The sequence below is a fragment of the Scyliorhinus canicula genome, chromosome 8, assembly GCF_902713615.1.
Source record: "Scyliorhinus canicula chromosome 8, sScyCan1.1, whole genome shotgun sequence".
Lineage (NCBI taxonomy): Eukaryota > Metazoa > Chordata > Chondrichthyes > Carcharhiniformes > Scyliorhinidae > Scyliorhinus > Scyliorhinus canicula.
The window spans coordinates 69,807,058-69,832,641 of NC_052153.1; the positions used below are offsets into that span (position 1 = coordinate 69,807,058).

The following is a 25,584-nucleotide window of genomic DNA, read 5'->3' on the forward strand; positions in this document are numbered from 1 at the left end:
GCCCAGCTCCACCCACACTCTGACATCACTGCAGTAATAAACACCCATTTCTTAAAGGTACACCCACTCCAGCTATTCTACAAAATACACTCATTTCTTAAAGGTACTCTCACATGACACTTCCCCCACCCCCAAGAAAAAAAAACCCATCAACTTCAAGATGGTTTCATTTTTCACCTTTTCACTATCCTTTAAGAAATATGGGGAATGAATATACGTTTTTCTTTTAACAAAACAAAACACGCAAACATTTATAATAATATTGTCCATATTTACCAGATCGTCGATGTATAACGCACAAATGGGTAATCCTGAAACGACTTTGTTAGTTAACCGTGAAATGTGGCTGGGGTGTTTTTCATGCCAAATGGCATAGCTTTGAATTGGTATATACCACCTGGAGTCGCAAGAGCTGAAATCTCCTTCACCCTTTTGGATAAAGGTACCTGCCATTAACCTTTAAGTAAATCCAGTTTGGAAATAAAAGCTGATCGTCCCACTTTCTCAATGCAATCCTCTAAACGTGGGACAGGATAAGAGTCCGTTCTTGTAACTGCATTAACCTTTCCCTCGTCCACACATAACCGTTGGGTACCATCCGGTTTAGATACCATCACTATGGGTGAGCTCCATTGGCTGCAACCCTCTTCAATTATGCCATTTTTAAGCATACTATCAATCTCTTTGTTAACCTGTGCCAATTTTAAAGGGTTAAGTCTATATGGATGTTGTTTAATTGGAACAGTATTTCCCACATCTACATCATGTATAGCCACAACTTTGAATAGATTGTGGTTATGGGGAGCACACAGGCCTACCTTATAGGTGTGATGTAACAGAGATTTACAGTACTTCTAAATTAAAACAATGTTTATTTATGAAACCAGTTAACACTTTATAAACCCACAGTAAACATCTTAACCACCATCAACACCAATAAATCCCCTAAGAATACAGTAACTCTTAATAAGTAACTATAAGTAACTCTTAATCTTTCCTTACAACACCCATAAGACAAAAAGGGAACCCTTTTACAGAAAGACATCAACTTCAACTTCTCTACTGAGACATGTACCACTTTGAAATCCCCAAATGAGCTGAAGTCAGTCTGTAGCTTGCAGAGAGAGATCCTTACAGCTGCTTGCTTTGCTTGCAGCTATCCAGCTCTCAAAACAAAACAAAATACATCCTATAGCTGCGAGCCCAAAGTGAAAGTAAAAGCTGACAGACAGTCCAGCTCCTCCCGCACTCTGACATCACTGCAGTAATAAACAGCCATTTCTTAAAGGTACACCCACTACAGCTATTCTATAAAAAACACCCATTTCTTAAAGATACGCTCACATGACAACAGACAGCAGTGGTGCCAGCAAGGATCCCTGCGGAACACCACCAGTTACAGATCTCCATTCTGAAAAACATCCTTCCACTGTTACTCTCTGTCTCTTGTTACAAAGCCAGTTCTTCATCCATCTAGTTGGCACATCCCGAAACCCATGCAACTTTACCTTTTGTACCAGCCTGCCTCATCAATTAATTTTGTCATCTCCTCAAAGAAAAAGTTGATAAGACTTGACCTCCCCACACAAAACCATGTTGCCTGTCACTGACAAGTCTATTTGCTTCCAAATGTGAATAAATCGTATCCCTCAGTATCTTTTCCGACAACTTCCCCACCACTGACATGAGGCTCATGGCTTACAATTACATGGATTATCCCTGCTTCCTATCTGAAACAAAGAGACAACGTTGGCTATCCTCCAGTCCTCTGGAATCTCGCCTGTGGTCAAAGATAATGCAAAGATATCTGTTAAGGCCGCAGCTATACAAATCCCAATGTGTATATTGGCCAAGAATGGTCGGCTTGCAGTAGACTATAGTGAAGAAACCATTAGTGGATTTTCAACCAGATATTTCAAGGGAAGTGAGCGCATTAGACTGCTTAAAAGTGAATTTAAGCATGAGATGGAGCGTATTAAGATGTCTAAAGAAATCCTTCATGCAGATGCAAATTCATAGATCATCAATGTGTTGGCTATGCATTGGAAATATGCCTGGGTAGGAGAATAATGTCCATTCCATGAAAATCATGTTTCCCATGGATACTGATGAAAATGTTAATGAACACTGGACCTAGAGATGATCCCATACCATAGCCACATCATCTATTTGGGCATACATGATGCTATTAAAACTGAACTCAACTGTGCGAGCTGCTCAGTTCATAAGTTCAATGAATACAGATTTTGAAATGGTGGCATGTCTATATGCCGTGATATACTGACACAACGCAAATGTCGCTGGTTTCCTTCAGCGGTATATTCATAATAAGTAGAACTCTGATGCTTCCACCATAGCAACATCTCAGCCAATCAGAGTTCACTTGCCAACCGACCAGCACCCTTTTCATCTGTAGTATAAATTGCCTTGATCGTTTGAAATTTTATGTTCTTGTGTTTGTCCTGATGAACGCAAGGACAAAAAACTTCAGTAACATGTTTCTCTTTTTGCTATTATTCAAGTTCTGCACTGCCGAGTGACTGTCTGCATTTAAAATGTGCTTGGGTATGCACTACAGGCGCCATAAACTACAAGGCTATGGACTAAGGGATGGAAATGGCATTTGGCCGTATGGCTGGCTCTTTGTCAGCCGGTGCAGACACTGTGAGCCAAATGGCTTCTTTGCATGCTGTAAATTTCTATGACTCAATGTTCCTCCTCTGAAGCATACATTGCTTGTCTGACTTTGTCCACCAGGTCCAGCACAGCTTCCTTCCTCATTGAACATAATGTTCAATAAAGTTCTTCTGTACACATTTCAGGAATTCCTTTGCCCTTTATACTGTTACAATTGTAGTTTATATTACAATAATTGCCATGGCCTATTATCACAGTTGTAAATTCTAATGGCCTGTTAAATATGCAAATTAGCCAAATAGATTTTCTATTGTTCCATAATTCCTAATACCTTTGCATTGAATTTAATTTGCATGTGTAAGCGCATTTCATGGGTCTATGTCCTATAATCTGTTTCCTCACTGTTTGCCACATATTCAAGGTTTGTGTCATCTACAAACTTTGAAATTATGCCTCCAATACCCAAGTTAGGTCTTGTGACCCAGTGGTAATGCTTCGGGTTCAAGTCCTACTTCAGGACTTGATGGCCACGGAAGTTTTGCGTATGTCCACCTGGCCACACAGAGTGATTATCAGCCTGTAAATCCATCCAGTATACCTTATGGCAGGCAATAAGAGCAAGAGTGTTCCCTGATAAGCCATACTACTGAAGGCAGTGGCAAAGTACTGCAGTACTTTGCCAAGTATAATCATGTACCAATCCAGTCCGTTGTTGCCAATGCCCTCTTAAAGCATGTAGAAGGATACCCAAGTTAGGTTTATTGATATATTATATAAAGATTCATTATGTGTATATTTTTTGTTTACAGGCTATGTGGAAGCTCTGGTTATACCTGCAGGAGCAAGGAGGATTAGAGTTGTTGAAGAAAAACCAGCCCACAGTTACCTTGGTAATTGATTTTTCTCAGATTATATTTTTGCTTTTAAAAGGAAGGAAAGTCCAGGAGAAGTATATTATTACAAAGGATTCCTTCAATGTCTCAGTTTGCCTGTTGCCTCTTCTCACCCTCCCTTCCCTTAAAATACCAACTTATGAATGGGTGCAGTTCCAAATGGTATAAAGAAAAAGGTAGTTGCCCCAGACCTCTCTTCGCTTCATCTTCAATAACTCTAAGCTAATACTATTTGGTTGAAACTTGCTGCCATATCTTTGTCCCCTAAAGGTCTATCCTTGGGGACCTCCTATTTCTAATCTTCATGCTGTCCCTTAGCAATAACATCGAAAAACACAATGGGCAAAATTAGTATTTCACAACATGGGCCTGGTATGATGGTCCTCACAGTGAACCAAAGTCCATCCAAGGGCCAACCACCCCCCCACAATACAAGACCTGCCCACCCCATCCCCGCCAGACCCCCTAAATAAAGATACCCCACAGAACCCCTAAACACTGAGACTCTAAATACATAGGCCGCCCAGGGACCCCCTAAATAAAGAGACCTCCCCAGATACTCCCTGAATAAAGAGCCCCCTGCTGAGAGACTCTCTAAATAGGGAGACCCTCTCCCCCTCCCCATCTCCCAGAGAAGACAAACCTGTCAGGAAGCACCCCAGAAGTGAGAAACCCGTCAGGAAGCCCCCCCCCCCCCACCCCACCGTCCCATCCCTCTACTCCCCTACAAAAGAAACTCCCCAGACAAGAGACCCTTTCTGGAAGCTACGGACCAATTCAATCAGAGGCAGTGAAAAAAAATACTGTTGTAACATTCAACCGAGCATAAACCTGCTGGCTCAGGCACAGGAAACACCCTGGGCTGGATTCTCCATCGGCGAGATCCTCCGTTTCACTGGCAGCGCACTCACACCCACAGACTTCCCGACGGTTTGGTGGTGCCCACAATGGGAAACCCCTTTGGCCGGCTGCCGGGACAGAGAATCCCGCTGATGGCGGGACACGCTGCACCATAAAACGGGTGCGGCGAGATGGAGTATCCCACCCCATGTGTCAATTCCTGGAAAGAGAATGCAGTGACCTGTGTTTAAACCCCCACATCCTTGAGTTGCAAGCCACTCACTCATTTGCCACACTGGGCTGTGATTGACAGCTTTCATATGGACACCACTGGTAGACCTGCTTCATTCACCTTCCACCATGGTTGATTAGCTCTGATGTGCTCTAGCCACAATGTTTACAAACAGCAACCACTGCAAAGAGAGTGAAGTACATTCCAAACACCCCCACACCCCACCCTTCATGCTGGAGTGATTTTGAAGTGCTCAGCTGGAATTTAACAGCACTTAACTCTCTTTGAAGTGGTCATCCCCACACTTGGGGGAATGGGAGACCCAGGAAATCCATACTGTATATGGGTTGTGTAATGCCCCCTTGTGGTAGTATCACCTCTGGGTGTCTTGACTACCCATTGGTTGTGTCCTATTCTATGTGTTCATTAGTTGTATGTCTGTATGTCATGACGTCTCTGGTGCTCCCTATAGTGTTTACTTAGTCGTAGTGTATTTACATTAACCCCTTGTGTATTTACAATGATGCATATCACCACATCCCCCTTTTGTCGTGTTACATATTTTCTGAAAGCTGGTTTGCTTGTCCATAGTGTAGCAAACGTGAATTGGTGAAATGCGTTGACATGCCATGGTATGTTTGCAGTCTCGCCATTGTTCTAAGCTGAGCAGTAACATTGTCCTTCATGGGCAAAGTTGTACCATGTCGTACCAGTTGTTGTTCAATTGTTGTCATTGCTGTTGTGTTTGTTGCCTCTGGTACGCTTCTTATTGCTGTCTTTGTTGTTGCTTTTGTAGGTTTTGTTGTGTTTGTTGTGCTGAATGACCACACCGAGTGGAAAATTCGAGTCCTTCACAAAGTTACTTGTGTTAGTGTCCTTTGTGGAATCTGCTGCTTCATTGAGCGTGCCGTCTTTGATTCCTCGGCGCTCCCCGTCTGGAGTCATATCCGGTTCACTTGAAACACCTTTGGTTGTCGATGCTCCCCGTCTGGAGCCCTTTCGGGTTCACCTGAATCACCTTTGGTTTCTTGATGTTCCCCATCTGGAGTCATTTCAGATTTTGCAGAGAAGCTCGAGTAGATGAGATTTGAATTAACGTGGTGTCACTGGAGACACTAGTAGCCTCATTTTGATTGTGGGTGCCTCTGTACATACTAGCTGAGATCTGTCAACCTCGCTGACACATGTTGTTTGGGAATTGTGAAGCCTTTGTCACTTGTCGCACATACAGCGGGTAGACCTTCAGTGTCTTCTTGTCGGTTAGATGAGCTGGGTAGACTGTCAGAGTCTTATTCTGGTGGCTCAAATAATCTGGGTAGACTGTCATAGTCTTTTTGTTGTTCATGTGAGCGTGGTAAACTGTCATAGGCATCTTGCTGTGCACTTGAGCATGGCAGACTTGCATCGTCTGATGCTGGTTGCTCAGATAAGGTTGCTAGACCTTTAAGGTCTTGTATATGCAAGGACTGCGCTCTGGAGTCTTGCGTTGCTTCCATCGTGAGGTCTGTCAACGAGGTTGGTGTGGAGGCTTGTACCGCTCTCTCTGTGGAGTCTGGCATCATTCCCTGTGTGGAGTCATGCAGTGGTCTTGCTGTGGAGTCGATCTGTGTGCTCCCAACGGAGTTGTGCAGTGGTCTCGCTGTGGAGCCTTTCTGTGTTCTCTGTGTGGAGACGTGCGGTGGTCCCGCTGTGGAGTCTGTCTTCGCTTTCTGCGCGGAGTCGGGGACTCTTTGTGGTGCGAGGGCCACTCTCTGTGTGGAGTCGGGGACTCTTCGTGGTGCGTGAACCACTCTCTTGGCATCAGGCCGCTCTCTGTGGGCTTCTACCGCTCTCTGTCTCTTGGTGTCAGGCCGCAGCAGAATCCTGTACTCATGGGTTGGATGTCATCTATGCTGGGCTGAGGATCCTCAAATCCGAAGAACTCGTCCATGACTGTGTCGGATGCTTCAATGTACAACACATCTCGTTGCGGTTCGGATTTGGTACTGAGGTTGCCACGTCCAATGATGAACTCATTGTCTGAGTCGTAGTCTTCAAGAACTAAATCATCTCTTAGGGCAGAGCTAACTGCTTGTTGCAGGGTTCTGCGGAGGTTACTTTCAGCTACTGGTCGAAGTTCAGGCATTGTGCTGTTGTTCTAGGTGAAAGAATTGTGTTCTCTGGCTTTAAAGTTTTTTCTCACTATTTTCAGACATTTCCCCTTTAAGCGGGCGTGGTCCAGGACCTCTGATGTCATGATACTTGTGACGTAGAGCGTAGGAATGGATTGCGCATGAGCAGATCGCTTTTCCTTCACTGTGCGCTCTTTTCGCAACTGCATATGCGCGGTTTCTTGCGCATGCGCAAAACACTGTTTCGCCGGTTTGTGTCTTCTCGGGAACTGAAGATAGAAGATCTATCTTCTCAGCATCAGCCACGCCAACTAAGTTGGATGCTACCATGTAAATCTCAAATCTCTGCTTGAATGCACGCCAGTTGGCACTGAGATTGCCGTGGTACCTGAGCTGCTGAGGAACCGAAATCTCGATCATCTTGCCTGGGTGCTGTTGCTGGTAGTCACGAATCTTGCTGAGTTGAACTATATAGATTCAACAGGCACTACTGGTACCATGTTGTGTTATGTACTCTGGGATAACACAGGCTGCAACTCGATGCAGCTTTGACCAAAATATACTCCAGACTTTGAAGTAAGTTCAATATTATTTATTTAACCATTAGCACAGTTCTGTATGAGTTCTTTCTCCTGCTAATCTTGCTATAGTAACTCAGTCTAACTAACCAGTCTGCTCTGAGCCACATGGTGGGTGTGATGCTTCTGATCTGCCCCTGTCCTACTCTCTTAAGTGTTGCATGTGGAAAAGAGACAGAACATATGTGCCCTGTCCTTATATATGGGTTATTTAATGCCCCCTTGTGGTAGTATCACCTCTGTGTGTCTTGACTGCCCATTGGCCGTGTCCTATTCTATGTGTTCATCAGTTGTATGTCTGCATATCATGACATCTCTGGTGCGTCCTCTAGTGTATACTTAGTTGTAGTGTATTAACCCCTTGTGTATTTACAGTGATGCATATGACCAAATTCGTCTCTGGCTTCCCATATTTAACTGGTGTCAGCAGGATTTCACACCTAAACATTTGTCACCTGATTCAACTGAAGATCCCGGCAATTCTTTAATAACTAAAATAATTAACTTTAAAGAAGGTGTGAAATATTGTATCTCTTCATGTAACTAAAAGTTCAATCTGCTTTAATTTGACAGCCAGGCTTCAGTTTTACAGCTTGAGCAGTCACAAGCTGTTTTCTTAACGCCTGTTTGATACAGGCTATCTGCATTTCAAAACCTTCTTTTGCTGCTGCTGTTAACACTTTGTGGGATTTTTTTCCTCCATTTTCTCATGTATCTTCAGGTCAGGTTTTGCCAGACTTCCATGTTTCAAATTACATATTTTCCCATTTTTACTTTACACCTCCCACAGTCCAAAGATGTGCAGGTTAAGTGGACTGGCCATGCTAAATTGCCCCTTGGTGTCCAAAAGGTTAGGTGGGGTTACTGGATTGAGGGGACAGGATTGAGGTGTGGGCTTGGATAAGGTGTTCTTTCCAGGGGACTGTACAGACTCGATAGGCCAAATGGCCTCCTTCTGCACTGTAAAGTTTATGTTCAAGTCCCATTTGTCATCACACCTGTGGTTGTTGAGCAGTACAGACACCCGGTCAAGCAGTGCCTCAGTTTTAAAACTCTCACCCTTCTTTTCAAACCCACTGCAGGACCTTGCCCCTTCCTATCTCTGCAATCTTCACCTGCCTGCGACCTTCCAAAACTATCACCGCTGAGCTAATTACGTCCACTTGAGTATTCATAATTTTAATTGAGACAGAAAAGAACATAAAAATTCGGAGTAGGTCCCTTGAGCTGGCTCCGCCATTCAGTAAGGTCATGGCTGATCTGATTATGGCCTCAACTCCACTTACCTGTCCATCCACAATAAATATCGATAAGTAATCCCTCAAACTCAGCTTTGAATATATAGAATCACCCAACCTCCACTCCTTTCTGGGGCAGAGAATTCCACAGAAGAAGCACTTGAAATAAAGTCCAACATTCCAGTTGCCATCTAAATCCATTGCTGCACCTGCACTCCAGCGCTTTGTGAGTCATGTACCAGAACATCGAGATTCCCCTGTACCACAGAGTTCTGCACTCTCTCAAGTAATGTACTGCTTTTCTACTCTTGCTATTGAAGTGGACAAGTTCACATTTTCCCACATTATGTTCCATTTGTCAAATTTTGGTCAACCCATTTTTTTTTTTATTTAAATGTTTTTTATTCAGTTTTCATGTTTTATATTGAACAAATTACAAATTGTTAGAGAGAGAGAAAAAAGAACACGCAAAAATTAACATATATATTTACAGGTAAGCATCTTCGTAATAATAACTGTGGCCTCCCCCCTTTAGCCGGCATACATATTTTACATTCCCCAATACGGCCAAGGCACATGTTTATTGGCATTTATTTACAGTTTGGTTTTGGGCCTTAGCTAGCCAGCAAACCCCCAGAGCAAACCCGTAGCCCCCCCCCCCCCCCCCGCCCCGTAACCTTCCCCCGATTCCCATCCATTTTCCCCCGATTCTTAACCACCCGACTATTCTTCCTCTTGTTCGTTGGCCACAAACAGGTCCCGGAACAATTGCATGAATGGCTCCCACGTTCTGTGGAAGCCGCCGTCCGACCCTCGGATGGCGAATTTGATTTTCTCCATTTGGAGAGATTCCGAGAGGTCGGACAGCCAGTCTGCAGCTCTGGGCGGTGCTGCTGACCACCAGCCAAACAGGATTCTACGGCGGGCGATCAGGGAGGCAAAGGCAAGGGCGTCCGCCCTCCTCCCCAGGAATAGATCTGGCTGGTCTGAAACCCCGAAGACCGCCACTATCGGGAATGGCTCCACCCTCACTCCCACCACTTTGGACATAGCCTCGAAGAAGGCTGTCCAGTACTCCACAAGTCTGGGGCAAGACCAGAACATGTGGGTGTGGTTGGCCGGGCCTCTTTGGCACCGTTCGCATCTGTCCTCCACCTCCGGGAAGAACCTGCTCATACGGTTTCTTGTTAAGTGGGCTCTATGTACCACTTTTAGTTGCGTCAGGCTGAGCCTTGCGCATGTGGAGGTGGAGTTGACCCTATATAGTTCTTCGCTCCAGAGTCCCCACCCTATCTCCATCCCCAGGTCGTCCTACCATTTCCTTCTTGTTGCGTCCAGTACGGTGTCGTCCCTTTCTACCAGTCGGTCATACAAGTCGCTACAGTTCCCTTTCTCTAGGATACTTGCGTCCAGTAGGTCTTCCAGTAGTGTCTGTCATGGCGGTTGTGGGTACGTCCTTGTCTCCTTTCATAGGAAGTTTTTGAGCTGGAGGTACCACAGCTCGTTCCCCCCCAGCTAGCCGAAATTTCTCTGTCAGTTCGTCCAGTGTTGCGATCCTGTCGTCCGTGTATAGGTCCCTGATTGTCAGTGTCCCCCCGTCCTGTCTCCACCTTTGAAGGTGGCGTCAGTCAGTGCTGGTGTGAACCTATAGTTGTTGCAGATGGGAGCCTTGTCCGACATTTTGGTCAGGCCAAATTGCTGCCGCAGTTGGTTCCAGGATTGGAGGGTGGCTGTCACCACTGGGCTGCTGGAGTGTTTTTTGGGTGGGGATGGGAGTGCTGCCGTGGTGAGGGCCCGGAGGGAGGTCCCCATGCAGGAGGCCTCCTCCGCACGCACCCACTCGGCTTCTGGCTCCTGGATCCATCCCCTTACTCGCTCGGCTGTTGCCGCCCAGTGGTAGAATTGTAGATTCGGGAGAGCTAGCCCCCCCCTAGATTTTGTTTTTTGTAGGACCTTTGGTCAACCCACTTAACCAATCAAAATCCCTTTGCAGACTCTTTGTGTCTTCTTGACAATTTATTTTCCTACCTACCTTTGTGTCATCTGAAACTTTAGCTGCCATACATTCAATCCCTTCATTCGAGGCATTGATATAAATTGTAATAGTTAAGGCTCCTGGACTGATCTCTATGGCGCTCCACTAGTTGCAGCTTGCCTATCCAAAAGAATATTTAGCCCTAATGTCTGCTTCCTGTTAGCTAACCAATTCTCCATCCATTTTTTAAAAAATTCAGAGTACCCAATTTTTTTTTCCAATTAAGGGGCAATTTAGCATGGCCAATCCACCCAACCTGCACATCTTTGAGTTACCAAGGGGGAGTGAGTTTTAGGTACTGGCAGGTGTGGGACTTTGCACGTGATTAGCTACCGATGTTCTCCCAACTACCAGAGTACACGTTGCTGGAGAAATTGTTGCTCCCAGATGAGGTGAGAGAGGGCAGGATTGGGGACATATATGGGTGGTTGGGAGAGCATGGTAAGACATTGGTGGAAAGGATTAAGCAGAGGTGAGAGTGGGAGTTGCGGAGGGTGATAGGACGGGGGCTCTGGTGTGAGGCAATGCAGCAGACGAACTCAAGTTCCTCCTGTGAGAGAATGAGCTTGATTCAGTTTAAAGTGGTGCCCAGGGTCCACATGACTCGGGCTCGGATGAGTAGGTTCTTCTCGGGGGTAGCAGGTGGATGTGAGAAGTGTAGGCTGGGGCCAGCGAGTCATGTCCAAATGTTTTGGGCTTGTGAGAAGTTGGAGAACTTCTGGAAGGCAGTGTTTGGGAAATTATCAAGGATAGTGGGAGCCGAGGTGAAGCCAGACCCCATGGTAGTGATCTTTGAGGTGTCGGTGGTGTCAGAGCTGCTGAAGGGGAAGGGGGCGGATGTCTTGGCCTTCGCCTCCTTGTTACCCAGCGACGGATTATTTTGAATAGGAGGGCAGGTACGTCACCGAGTGTTGTGGCTTGGCTGGGAGACCTGTACAAGTTTCTCCAGTTGGAAAAGAATAAGTTTGTCTTCATGAGGTCGGAAGAAGCCTTCGAGGTACGGTGGAGGCCATTCATGATGATATCTGAGGAGCTGTTCGTCGCGGTGGGATGGGAGAGTGGGTTAAAGGGGGGGGGGGGGGTGTACAAACTATTAACTCTGTTTTGTTGGAATGTGGAGTCGTTATTGTTTACATTTGGAATAAAATATCGTTCAAAAAGAAACTTTATTTCTAATAGTTTTCCCAATACCTTTTCCATGTGATTGTGACTGTTGCAAATGCCGCACCCCCCCTCCCTTTACCTCTTAATTTCCAAATATTCCTGGGATAACCTCTTGATTTTCATACCTTCAGCTGTTTGGCCCTAAACTTCCGAATTCTTTCCCTTAATCTCCCTGATCTTTCTACCTCACTAGCACATTTTCCTCCTTTAAGTCCCTCGTTAAAACCTACCTCTTTGACCTCTTTTGGTGGTCTTCTTAAGTGACTCAGTGTCATAATTTATTTTGTTATGGCCCTGTGAAGAGCTTTGGCATGTTTCAATACATGAAAGATGCTACATGAATGCAAGTCACTATTTTATTGAGTGTTGTGGCATCAATGTGTCTTTACTATTTCTGGTATAATTTTCCTTAACCCAAAACTTTTAATGCAAAAGTTAGAATTCTGCTGCAGTGTTGGTTTATCAGCTGACTTTTTGTGGATGTCAAGATGATGCCATCTTTCACTGGAAATGTAGTTACTTCTCCTTTATTGTTAAGATATTCAGTTGCAACTTTTTGTTTTTATTTTGCAATCGCATTGATGCAGTTTTATAAAGGAATGCATGATGTCATAATATATACCAATATCTCATGGTGCAGAAACACACTGATGGACACACACAGGGACCAATCAACATGTACAAACACCGCAGCCAATCACCAGTTAGAATGCACACACTATAAAGGCAGAGGGTACCACGGTTCCCCCTCATTCTGGGTGCTGCCTCTGAGTGTAGCAGGAACTCATTCAGCCCAGCACGGACTCACAACACGTGCTGAGAGAATCAACGGGTTCGGACAAGGCTTAGGTCTCTCGTTCAAGTTAGCATTATTTAGACCCACAGTCATTGTGTGTTAGTTAGTTAGAAGGAGTTAATAAAATCGAGTTGAACCTTCATCTGTGTTGGAAGTGTCTGTTCAGCTCTCAAGCCTACACAAGCCAACACAACACATGACAAACTGGAGGAGGGACAACAACTCACCATTTGGGTTGTCTGTCAGCATAACAGTAACCTGTTCAAGTTTCAGTCCTGGGGCGGCATTCTCCCCTACCCGACGTAACGGAGGGTCCCGGAGTAGGGGAGTGGCGCCAAGCACTCAGGGGTCGCGCCTCCCCAAAGGTGGGGCCAGCCCCGCGCCGGAGCAGTTGCGACCAGAAGACTGGGGAGACACCAGGCACCCCCGGCAGCAGGGCTGGCCGAAAGGCTTTCGCCGGTCCGCGCATGCGCCGGCAGTGACGTCAGCGGCAACTGGCCGCTGACGTCACTGCCGGCGCATGCGCGATATGGGGTTCTCTTCCGCCTCCGCCATGGTGGTGGCCGTGGTGGATGCGGAAGAACATAGTGCAGCCAGGGCACTGGCCCGCAGTCTGAGCATGGGGTCCCGATCGCGGGCCGGGCCACCGTGGGGGCACCCCCTGTGGTTCGATCGCCCCCTCCAGGACCCCGGGGGCCTGCTCGCGCCGCTGAGCCCGCCGTTCCAGAGGTGGTTTAAACCTCGGCGGCGGGAGAGGCCTCCCAGCGGCAGGACTTCGGCCCATCCGTGCCGGAGAATCACCGCAGGGGCCTCTCCGATAGGAGTGGCGAGATTCCTGCCCCCGCCACTTCCCGGGTGGCGGAGAATCTCTGCCACGGCGGGTCGGGATTTTAGGCGCCCCCAGGCGATTCTCCGACCCTGCTGGGGTCGGAGAATTTCGCCCCATGTCTGCAATCGTAAAGGATGGCAAACTGGAACATTTTACAATCGCTACTTTTCTCAGATGAGAACAGACAAGAAGTCACTTGAACAGAAAAACAACCTTCAAACCTGTATCACCTCCACATATTGTTTTTGAGGTTAGAACTCAGCTATTTCAAACTTCTTAACTTTCCTGTTAGGTGAAGAAAGAGGTTATGAGACAACTGTTGTACAGATTTGTATCTCCCAAAGTCTGCATTTCATATTGTTTTTATTGCTTGCTGTTTCTTCCTGGTGTTACTAATACTCAGATGAACATACCCTGGTCAGGAACCTCTCTTTAATTACATCCAGAAATTTGGATCAAATAAAAAAATTGAGCCAACAGCATTCACTGAGGAGACTCGACATTCTGTCATTATTTTCAGTAACATACAAATCTTTATTAATGCTGCATGCTTTTTTGTTTCATGTAAGTCAGTAAAGTGAGGCTTTGATTGAAATGGATGTAATTAAATGTGTGCTATGCATTTGGAGAATTTTACATAGAGTATTTAAAATCTGGAGCTGGCACAGGATGAAATGACTTCTTGCCTGCCTATAATCAGTCATTTAAAGCCTCCAGTCTGGAAATGCAAACTTGCATTCAGTAAAGGTAAACATTTTACAATCAGATAAAGATGATCACAAGTATGGTTCAGTTGGTCGAGTATCAGCATGAGGTGACACATGGATATCCCGAATATACGGAGTCAGGGTCATTAGTTTGGAAAAAATGAGCTGAATCAAAGAGAAAACCTTTACCCAGAGTGTCAGTCAATCATTTGGCAAAATCACAAAGATCCTGCATTTAATGTAAATGCAGCCAGGTTTTTGAAATATGTGTAAACTAGATGTCCTGTACACTCAAATTATGGCTGCATTAGTCAGACATCATCTTTTTATTTCAGACCTTCCAAATCTGATTTCTCTAAAAAAAATAATAATAATAATGTGTTGATCTAGACGCACTGGAAAGGAGGAACACACACAAAGATACCTTTCCAGGCTGGAGAACCAGTACCATTGGAGTTGTGTCACTCATTGACTGCCAAGTAAATGGACACCTCACATTCATAGCCCCTCTTCACAAGCTCTACAGGAAGCTAAAGCACATGCAATAAACTGCAGTTGGAATCCAACAAATCCATTGCACATAAAGTTAGAAGAATAACTTTTCCTTCATGAAAGCAACAAGGAAACAAGTTTGACCTTTTTCTTAAAGAAAGAGCCATTTGAATTCAACCTTGAAGAAAGTGGGCACAATCTAACGGCAGCGCCGTGCCAGGCGTGAAAATGAGCGGGCCGGTTAAATCGCGGGAGAGTCCAAAATCGGGAAGCGTGCCAAACGGCAATCGGTTTCCGCTCTAATTGGCCCGCTCCCATGGGCGGGATCAGGATCGGCCGCGGCATGGGAAGAAACAAATAATCACCATTTAAACTCAATCTCCATCCCATTAACGGAAGGGCTCCTTATCTAACGACCTCCCGTGATCTAACTGGCTCCTCAGTGAGGGGTCATGCGGGCGCCATTTAGCACACCTATTTAAAAATGTGAAGCGAACGAAATGGCTACTGTGGGGATCGGAGGAGGTGAGTAGCTATCTTGGTCAATGTGCAGTCAGCCTGGGAGCACCAGGGCAGCTGCCCCTGTGCAGGGGTGGGGGAGGGGGGTGCTGCGGGAGCTCCCTGGGGGCTGGGGGCACCCCAGTCATGGGGGAGGGCTCCTGGCCAGCCACCACCCTAGGCTGGGTGAGGAAGTGGAGGGCTCAGCCCTCATGAGTTCAATATGCCACCACCCCTCCCTCCTCCCAGATTGTATATACCCATATCAAGGGCGGCTTCAGCTTCTGCCTGTCCATCCCACTGAATACCCCCAGGACAGAGCACCATCCATGGTACTGTGGGGAAGGTCACTTTAATCCTCACCGCCCATGGCAGCCTCTGGCTATACAACTGAAGGCTTTCGCTAATAGAGTATTGGCAATGTCAGTAATGGGGGCACTTCACAGCTCCCAATTGGATACCCGTGGGTGGATGTGCTACGTCACAGGCGGGTGTTACTGTCTGGAACCCCAATCAGACTTTGCGGCCTGAACACATTGCCTGAAAACTGCAGGCTTCACAGCCGTTGGGGCAGCAGCCAGCAACCACACACCCTAGAGCTGGGACGCAGCATGGGGACACCCCCTCAACCAGAGGATGGATGTGTGTTTCGGGTGGGTTGACGGTGTCCAGGCCCTGTCCCAGCTCTGACCCGGTGGGGGTCTGGGGTCCGGTGCCCAGGGGCCCCTGCTGTGCAGGGGGTGCGTATGCCGGGCAGGTTCACCCAGCACAAGTGGGTCATTGGATGGCACCCTGAGAGAAGGTGGGGAGTGTAAGCATGGGAGATGCTCGGGCAATAGAGGGTAACGGGGTGAAAGCCATAACTGATTGTCAGTCTCACACCCTCTCCAATTCTTCACAGATATCACAATATGGATGATATTGTGGACCCCGCAGCAGCTGGCATCATGGTGGCAGTGGCAGTTCAGGTGGCCAGACGCCAGAGCAGGTGGCGGCAACAGCCTCGGCAGAGGCTCAAGGCAGAAGCCTATGTGCAGGCGCCTGCCCCGCACCCTGAGGACCCGGCAGCTTGTCAGGCCAGGGAGGGACCCATAAGGGGAGGCCAGGGACAGCCCATGGTGTACAGGTGACACTGGTCATTTGAGATGTCGGACAGTATGCGCCATAGGAGACTCCGCCTCAACAAGGGGATGGTGTGGCACGTGTGCCATGTCTTTGCGGACTTGTGGAGGAGGAGGATACCCTCCCTGTGTCTGCGTGGGTTTCCTCCAGGTTCTCCGGTTTCCTCCCACAAGTTCCGAAAGACGTGCTGTTCGGTGAATTTGATATTCCAAATTCTCCCTCCATGTACCCGAACAGGCGCCAGAATGTGGTGACTAGGGGCTTTTCACAGTAACTTCATTGCAATGTTAATGTAAGCCTGCTTGTAACAATAAAGATTATTATTATTTATTCCAGTGCTCGAGCGGGGAATTGTGTGGCATTCAGCCCACAAGTGCTATTTCCGGGATGCCCCAGGTTCAGTGGGTAACAAATGGCAGGCATATCACCCTTGGCACACCCGGCGGTCCGGGAGTGGCCTTCATTAACAGGAAGAGGTTCCAGTCCCTAAATGTCCAACTTCTGTACCACCACCACCTTACACACGCCAGGATGACCGGACAGCTCTTGGGGGATAAGGGGTACCCGCTGAGCACCTGGCTAATGACACCATTATGGAGTCCGGTGACCATCTCCTGCGCCCGTAGCCTTTGGGACTCCTCCAGTCGGCCACGGACCCGTTGCTGACATCCCCTCTGAATATCCCAACCACACCCTAGTGTCTGCATCAGCTCCGAGATGACCTGGTCAGCATCTTACTGGGACCTTGCTGGGCCCTGGGATCCAGCAGACCACCCACTGCTGGGTGGTCCCCTCGGGACGTTTCTGCCTCCCCCTGATGTGGATCAGCAAATGTGTCATGCTCACCACATTGTGTCCCAGAAGCCTGTCCACTACCTTCGTCCATCAAGGTGTGTGTTCTTGCCCTGATGGAGAATAGGGATGATAGCTCTGATGCCTCAATGTGCCTTGGAGCTCTCCTCAGAGGTGTTCTCATGGGCGTCACCCTGATCGCCGGGTCGGCCGTCAGAAAACACCCAGCTGTTCCCGTTTGCTACCACACTTAGAAACTTTTCCATCGGATTGCGCCCAGTGTATTTCCTCAAAGATCAATCTGAATCAATTTATTCTGCTTGATTCTAATTTGAAAGTCAATTGCACTCATAATGTTATTTAACATACTGCTGGAAGTAAAATGGTTTGGAAAGACCAGTTAGCTTGACAATGTCTAATTTTATAATTTTAGCAGAGTCATATTTATATTTATATGTATCAGTTGGTGAACTGTCTTATAGTTAGAAAAGCATTTACTGGTATAGTGTCTTTCTAAAATTCGTGTGACAGCATAAACTCACTTGGCAGTCCGTTTAACACCTGCCCCTTGTAGTCGCTTTGACTTAAATCTCAAATTGTGTAGTATTCTCAGATCATAAATGTAGTGAAGACAATAAGAAAAACGTTCCTCATATTATCCCCATTAATGCAGCTGCCTGTCTGTTCTCATCACAAATTATTTGCTTTATCAATATTACCAAATCTGTGCTTTTCTAGAAATCAAGACATACTATGCTGCAGTTATTCAGGGGCTGGTTTAGCACATTGGGCTAAATCGCTGGCTTTTAAAGCAGACTAAGGCAGGCCAGCTGCACGATTCAATTCCCGTACCAGCCTCCCCGAAAAGGCGCCGGAATGTGGCGACTAGGGGCTTTTCACAGTAACTTCATTGAAGCCTACTCGTGACAATAAGCAATTTTCATTTCATTTCATTTATTCTTACTGCGGCTATACTCTGTTATTAAATGTTTACCTTCTAAAATGTTAATATTTCTTGCAGCTCTCCGAGATGCCAGCAAACATTCCATTAATAGTGACTGGAAGATTGAACATCCAGGAGCATTTAACATTGCTGGAACTACAGTCCATTATGTAAGGAGAGGATTCTGGGAAAAGATTTCTGCTAAAGGTCCAACCACGTCTCCTCTACATTTACTGGTATGGCCTTGGGAAGTTTTATCTTTTTTTTAACTCCATTTTTCACAATGTCTTTGTCAGATATTATGAAGGGAAATGATTTGCTCTCTTTACAGAAATAAAAGTTCAAGGACTGATGTTATGAATCATTAAAATTGAAATTGAGTGATGTGTGGGATGGTATATTTGTTTCATATGTATCAAACTTTATATTTTTTCTAATTATTAATTTGTTGAAAAATTTATGTCCCCCACATAAAAAATTATGTGCCTGGATGCTGCCCTCCAGCCGAATATGTTTTTTTTAAATATTTTTATTCAGAAAACTTTTCAATCATAACATATAGAATACTGAAATAAATGTACACAATTTTTATAAAAATATCCCCACGCGGCCCCACCTAACCCAGATTTACCCAATACCAAGGAAGATGATAGTGGCACCCCATCACGGAATGTCATCATCCTCAGTCTCCTTGGCTCCTCTGACAGTGGAAGCCTTTGTGCAGCAGGATGAACTGATGGAGGTGGTCCATGCACATGCAGCAGCCTCTGGAGATGACCTCATGGGGAAGACTACCACTGGCATCTCAGCCGCATGCAAAGACAAGTGAGCAGGCTACCTCCACCGCATCCGAGGCCATAAAGGGGGGAGGGAGCGTGGGGACCACCTCATTGCACAGAGCACTTGAGTGGGTCACTGGAGTATCTTCTGTCTGTACCTTTGCACTGTTTTCCTTCCTGAGTATCATCTAAAATAATGACAACTGAAGCCACATGTGTGAGCCTTTTTTTTATTGATAGCAGGACAAAACATAGGTATGAGGTGGTAAAAGAGATCAAGGGTTCATCAACCTCTGGTTGAAACCTCTGGTCAGATGTGTATCCTTCATTGTCATTAAGAGATTACATTTTCCAGGCTGTCTCTTCAATGGAAATGCTAGAACAGGCAGCTCAGAGTTAATTTCATACTGTGTTCTACATCCAAGGTCAGAGGGGCTCAATTGAAGCATTCCTGAAAGAAATCCTTGACATTCATGGCATCCTGATAAGCCCTTTGTGCCCTGCACAATGCCTGTCCACCTCTCTGTGCAGCCAGAATACCATGCATTTTCTCCTCAGCCTCCTCCTCCTCTTCGTCTGATAAATTGTCATTTCCAGGACTTCAATATACTCCAGGCCCACACCACTCTGGAGGACCATGGTATAGAAAGTGCAGCAGACCATCACAATGACAGAGACTCTTGGAGGAGTGTATTGCAGGACACCACCCAACCAGTCCAGGCATCGGAACTGCATCTTCAGAAGCCAGATGCTCTAATCAGTCGTTGTAGTGGGGAGCTGGCGACTTTTATTGTCTCATCTCTGTGTCCCTGTCTGGCATTCTCATAGTGAGCAGCCACCTCTTCAAGCCACCCCTTATCCCCAGGAATCCATGTACAGATCTCAGTGATGGGAGGGAAGAACTGCAGCAGCCTGGAATGCTGCACATGAATGAAGAAGTCATGGAAGCTGCCTTTGAATGCACATTTGGAGGAAGCTCTTGTGATCTCAGACCAACTGAATGTTGAAGGACTGGAAGCCCTTTCAGTTGATGGATCTCACTGGCTAGTTGCTGGGTGCATCAATAGCTATATGGGTGCAGTTGATGATGCCTTGCACCTAGGGGAAATCCAGCGATGGGGGTGAAACTGTGCCTGTGAAGCCTCATCTATCAGGATCTGAACGTAGAGTCCAGCTCTTTCAAATAGGTTATCAGTGACCTGTGATATTCACTGGTATGTTGCACGTATGTGATGCCACCAAGGTCCATGGCTATTTATTGAAAGGAGCCAGAAGCAAATAAGTTGAATGTCACAGTAACTTTGATGGCCACTGGCATGGCAACTAGTGCTTTAAGATACAAGGTAATTGGCATCAAGGGTACAGATGTCTATGGCCATCTGCCTGGAATGTCACTGACTCCTGCAGCACTGGGTCTTGGTCATCTCCAAGTAGGTCCATCTTCACCTTTACACCCTTGCTTGCACGTCCATCCTGTCTTCATTGTTCACCCCTACCCTCCTGATTTCCTGAGCTCTGCTCTGTGAACAATATTGCTGCTCATCACCACAGGGCCAAAATCTGAGGGTTGTGCCCCTATTGCCAGCTGTGCTCCGATGGCCTCCCAATTGTCCTCGGCAACCTTGCCTCCTGCATTTGTGACACTATAATGTCAGGAGGGTGATGACTCTGTGCATTGCCTGTGTGCGCACTGCTAATCAGTCTCACCTGTTTCCCAGTGACTGAGTACCCCTCTGTACCCTTCCCTTTCTTGTCGTACCCAGTTAATTCGGTGGAGTGGCCATGTCTGGCTGTCCTCTCAGCACCCTCCTCCCTTCACCTAGTCCACCCCAGGCAGCTGGTGCAGCCCTGCAAAAATCATTAATGAGCTCTTAATTAGCTCCTTAACCAGTTCAATTGACCTTAAGGATGTGGCAGATTTACAGATTCCCCACCGAGACCTGAAAAACTCAGCCCAAAGTGGCTGTTCCAGGCATTTTCTGGGGGAATTAAACACTCCTTTAAACAGATGATACTGTGCTTTTTGAGAGTCCAATGTGGACTCACCACCTTGAACAATGGACTAACTAATCATATGTGTAAGTGGGTGCTCGCAAGGGCAGTGATTCATGCTGCTCTGAGGAAGGGTGAAAGGGGTTTTGTCTTTCTTCCCTTGTATTTCTATGACAGCAGTTGAATTTTATGTCATGTTTGTCCAAACAGCCCCTTTCAATTAAGAATATCGAGGCATGAAACAGAAAGTCCTCTCATTCTATCAGGATGCATTTCTCAGTATCTTGGTTAAGTATGGTATTGTGTTTCAATGCATATCGGACAACTGACCAGGCAAAAACTAAGAATTGTCACACAGTAATACAGCACAGATAGAGGTCATTCAGGCCATTGTACCGCTGCATACATTCAGACTAAAATAAACATTCACCACGACTTCATTAGAAGTTCAGCTCTGCTGGGCAGGCCACATTGTCCGCAGGCCTGACACAGTACTCCGGAACCAAGTGCTCTACTCGAAACTTCAACATGGCAAGTAAGCTGCTGAAGGGAAGAGAAAACACTTCCAAGGATACCCTCAAAGCCTTCTTGAAAAAGTGCAATATCTCCACCGACACCTGGGAATCCCTGTGCGAAAGCCACCCAAAGTGGAGAAAAAGCATTGGGAAGAATGTTGAACACCTTGAGTTTCATTGTCGAATGCAAGCTGAAGCTAAGCGTTGACGGGAAAACAAATGCTTGGCAACTCGGGGACCCACCCCCCATCCACCCGATCCTCCAACCCAGCGCCTGACAGAGACTATAGGTCATGCGTTGGACTCCTCAGTTACGTGAGAATTCACTTTTTGCGTGGAAGCAAGTCATCCTCAACCCGGAGAGACTTCCTAAGAAGGGAAGAAGATTACAAGTAAAAGCAGAGTTACAAATGGTTGACTGCTGTGTGAAATATGGTGGTTCACACACACACACACAGAATTAATAGCGCAGAAGGGAGCAGCACAGTAGCACAGTGGTTGGCACGGTTGCTTCAAAACACCAGGGTCCCTGGTTCGATTTTCTGCTGGGTCACTGTCTGTGCGGAGTCTGCACGTTCTCCCCATGTCTGTGTGGGTTTCCTCCGGGTGTCCCGGTTTCCTCCCACAGTCTAAAGATTTGCAGGTTAGGTGGATTAGCCATTCTAAATTGCCCTTAGTGTCCAAAGAAGTTAGGTGGGGTTACTGGGATAGGGTGAAGATGTGGGACTTAAGTGGGGTGTTCTTTCCAAAGGCTGGTGGAGACTCAGTGGGCATTGTAAATTCTATGTTTGAAGGAGGCCATTCGGCCCATCGAGTCTGCACTGGCTCTTGGAAAGAACACCCACCCAAGTCTACACCTCCACCCTATCCCCATAACCCAGTAACCCCACCCAACACTAAGGGCAATATTGGACACTAAGGGCAATTTATAATGGCCAATCCACCTAAGCTGCACATCTTTGGACCGTGGGAGGAAACCGGAGCACCCGGAGTAAACCCACAGACACGGGGAGAACATGCAGACTCCGCTCATACAGTGACCCAAGCCAGGAATCGAACCTGAGACCCTGGAGTTGTGAAGCAATTTTGCTAACCACTATGCTACCATGCTACCCTGCTGAGATTGTCCAGTATTTTCTGTTTTTGTTTCAAATTCCAGCATCCGCAGTAAGTTGCTTTTATTTTATGGTTCCTAAGTTGCTGGATCATGAAAATGTCATGCACTGTGCAGATTTAGCTAGCAGTGAATATTTGGGTTAGAAAATTGCATGGGGCTGGATTTCCTGGCACTTTCTGCCGGCAAGAATTTCCAGTCCCACAGAAGGCGACCAGAGCAAGCCACGTAAAATGCTGTTGACACCGGCGGCTCCGGAAGATTGTGGTTACAGCCAATGATTTTTTTTTTTTTTTTTTTTATAAATGTTTTTATTCAGTTTTCGTATTTTATATTGAACAAATTACAAATTGTTAGGAGAGAAAAAAAAAACAACAAACAAAAACAAACACGCAAAAATTAACATACATATTTACAGGTAAGCATCTTCGTAGTAGTAACTGCGCCCCCCCCCCCTCCCCCCCTCAACATGTTTATTTAGCTTGGTTTTGGGCCTTAGCTAGCCATCGAACCCCCGTAACGAACCTGTAGCCCCCCCCCCCCTCCCGCTACCTTCCCCCGACTATTCTTCCTCTTGTACATTGGCCACAAATAGGTCCCGGAACAGTTGCATGAATGGCTCCCACGTTCTGTGGAAGCCGTCGTCCGACCCTCGGATGGCAAATTTGATTTTCTCCATTTGGAGAGATTCCGAGAGGTCGGACAGCCAGTCCGCAGCTCTGGGCGGTGCTGCTGACCGCCAGCCAAACAGGATTCTACGGCGGGCGATCAGGGAGGCAAAGGCAAGGGCATCCGCCCTCCTCCCCAGGAATAGATCTGGCTGTTCTGAAACCCCGAAGACCGCCACTATCGGGCATGGCTCCACCCTCACTCCCACCACTTTGGACATTACCTCGAAGAAGGCTGTCCAGTACTCCACGAGTCTGGGGCAGGACCAGAACATGTGGGCGTGGTTGGCCGGGCCTCTTTGGCACCGTTCACATCTGTCTTCCACCTCCGGGAAGAACCTACTCATACGGGTTCTTGTTAAGTGGGCTCTATGTACCACTTTTAGTTGCGTCAGGCTGAGCCTTGCGCACGTGGAGGTGGAGTTGACCCTATGCAGTGCTTCGCTCCAGAGTCCCCACCCGATCTCCATCCCCAGGTCGTCCTCCCATTTCCTCCTTGTTGCGTCCAGTACGGTGTCGTCCCTATCTACCAGTCGGTCATACATGTCACTACAGTTCCCTTTCTCTAGGATACTTGCGTCCAGTAGGTCTTCCAGTAGTGTCTGTCGTGGCGGTTGTGGGGACGTCCTTGTCTCCTTTCGTAGGAAGTTTTTGAGCTGCAGGTACCGTAGCTCGTTCCCCCCAGCTAGCTGAAATTTCTCTGTCAGTTCGTCCAGTGTTGCGATCCTGTCGTCCGTGTATAGGTCCCTGACTGTCAGTGTCCCCCCGTCCTGCCTCCACCTTTTGAAGGTGGCGTCGGTCAGTGCTGGTTTGAACCTATGGTTGTTGCAGATGGGAGCCCTGTTCGACATTTTGGTCAGGCCAAGTTGCTGCCGCAGTTGGTTCCAGGATTGGAGGGTGGCTGTCACCACTGGGCTGCTGGAGTGTTTTTTGGGTGGGGATGGGAGTGCTGCCGTGGCGAGGGCCCGGAGGGAGGTTCCCATGCAGGAGGCCTCCTCCGCACGCACCCACTCAGCTTCTGGCTCCTGGATCCATCCCCTTACTCGCTCGGCTGTTGCTGCCCAGTGGTAGAATTGTAGATTCGGGAGGGCTAACCCTCCCCTGGTTTTTGTTTTTTGTAAGACCTTCTTTGGGATCCTAGCATTTTTACCCCCCCATACGAACGCCATGATGAGTTTGTCCAGCGCTTTGAAAAAGGCCTTGGGGATGTAGATCGGAATGGATCTAAACAGGAAGAGGAACCTGGGCAGTACGTTCATTTTGATCGTCTGAACTCTCCCCGCGAGGGAGAGCGGGAGTGTGTTCCATCTTTGCAGGTCCTTTTTAACTTCCTCCGTCAGGCTGGTGAGGTTCCATTTGTGGATCCCTTTCCAGTCATGGGCTATTTGGATCCCCAGGTAGCGGAATTTATGTCGGGCTTGTTTGAACGGCAGCCCCTTTAGTGCTGCCCCCCCCCCCCCCCCCCTTGCGGGTGTAATGGGAAGATTTCACTTTTGCTCATGTTGAGTTTGTAGCCCGAGAAGGCTCCAAACTCTTTCAGGAGCGCGATGATTCCGTCCATGCTGCTTTGTGGGTCCGAGATATAGAGGAGCAGATCATCCGCATAGAGTGAGACTCTGTGCTCTCTACCTCCCCTTCGGATCCCCCTCCAATTTTTTGCTGCCCTGAGCGCGATTGCTAGCGGTTCGATTGCTAGTGCGAACAGCAGCGGGGACAGTGGGCATCCTTGTCTGGTGCCCCTGTGCAGCTGGAAGTATTGGGAGTTGGTATTGTTGGTCTGTACACTCGCCATGGGAGCGTTGTACAGGAGCTTTACCCAAGCTGTGAACCCTGTTCCAAGCCCGAACCGCTCCAGTACCTCTATGAGGTATATCCATTCGACTCTGTCGAAGGCCTTTTCTGCGTCCAGGGAGACGATCACCTCTTGTGTTCTCTCCCCGGAGGGGGTCATTATCACGTTCAGCAGGCGCCTGATGTTCGCGGTCAGCTGTCTACCTTTGACAAAGCCCGTCTGGTCCTCTGTGACCACCTCAGGTACACAGTCTTCTAGCCTTTTGGCTAGGATTTTGGCCAGTATTTTGGCGTCTGCATTCAGCAGAGATATGGGTCTGTATGACCCACATTCCGTTGGGTCTTTGTCTTTCTTAGGTATCAGCGAGATTGAGGCCTGTGCTAACGTGGGTGGCAACGTGCCCCTAGCTAGCGAGTCTGTGAACATCTCCCGCATGTGCGGGGCCAGCGCTGTCGCAAATTTTTTGTAGAAGTCCGCCGGGAATCCGTCCGGTCCCGGCGCCTTCCCCGCCTGCATGGAGCTAATGCTCTCCATGATCTCTCCCAGTGCTAGTGGTGCTTCCAGATCCCGTTTTCTGCCCTCTCCCACAACTGGTATGTTCAGTCCGTCAAGAAACCGGTTCATCCCAGCCTTCCCCGTTGGGGGCTCTGAGGTGTACAGCTCTTGGTAGAAGGCCTTGAAGGTTTTGTTAATCTTCTCTGGTTCTGTTTCCAACGTGCCTCTGGTATCTCTGATTTGCGCAATTTCTCTGCTGGCTGCCTGCTTTCTCAGCTGGTGGGCCAACAGGCGGCTGGCTTTGTCTCCGTGTTCGTATAGG

The 25,584-nt window shown here is 47.4% G+C and overlaps 1 protein-coding gene across 1 annotated transcript in view; it reads left to right on the forward strand.

Annotated features, from left to right (window-relative positions):
• LOC119970309 (A disintegrin and metalloproteinase with thrombospondin motifs 19-like) overlaps positions 1-25,584 on the forward strand; it is a 650,870-nt gene that overhangs the window by 463,581 nt on the left and 161,705 nt on the right. The window contains exons 16-17 of the mRNA XM_038804712.1: positions 3,447-3,527; positions 17,986-18,143. Of these exons, the coding sequence (XP_038660640.1) occupies positions 3,447-3,527; positions 17,986-18,143 (239 nt within the window). The remainder of the gene's footprint in view (positions 1-3,446; positions 3,528-17,985; positions 18,144-25,584) is intronic.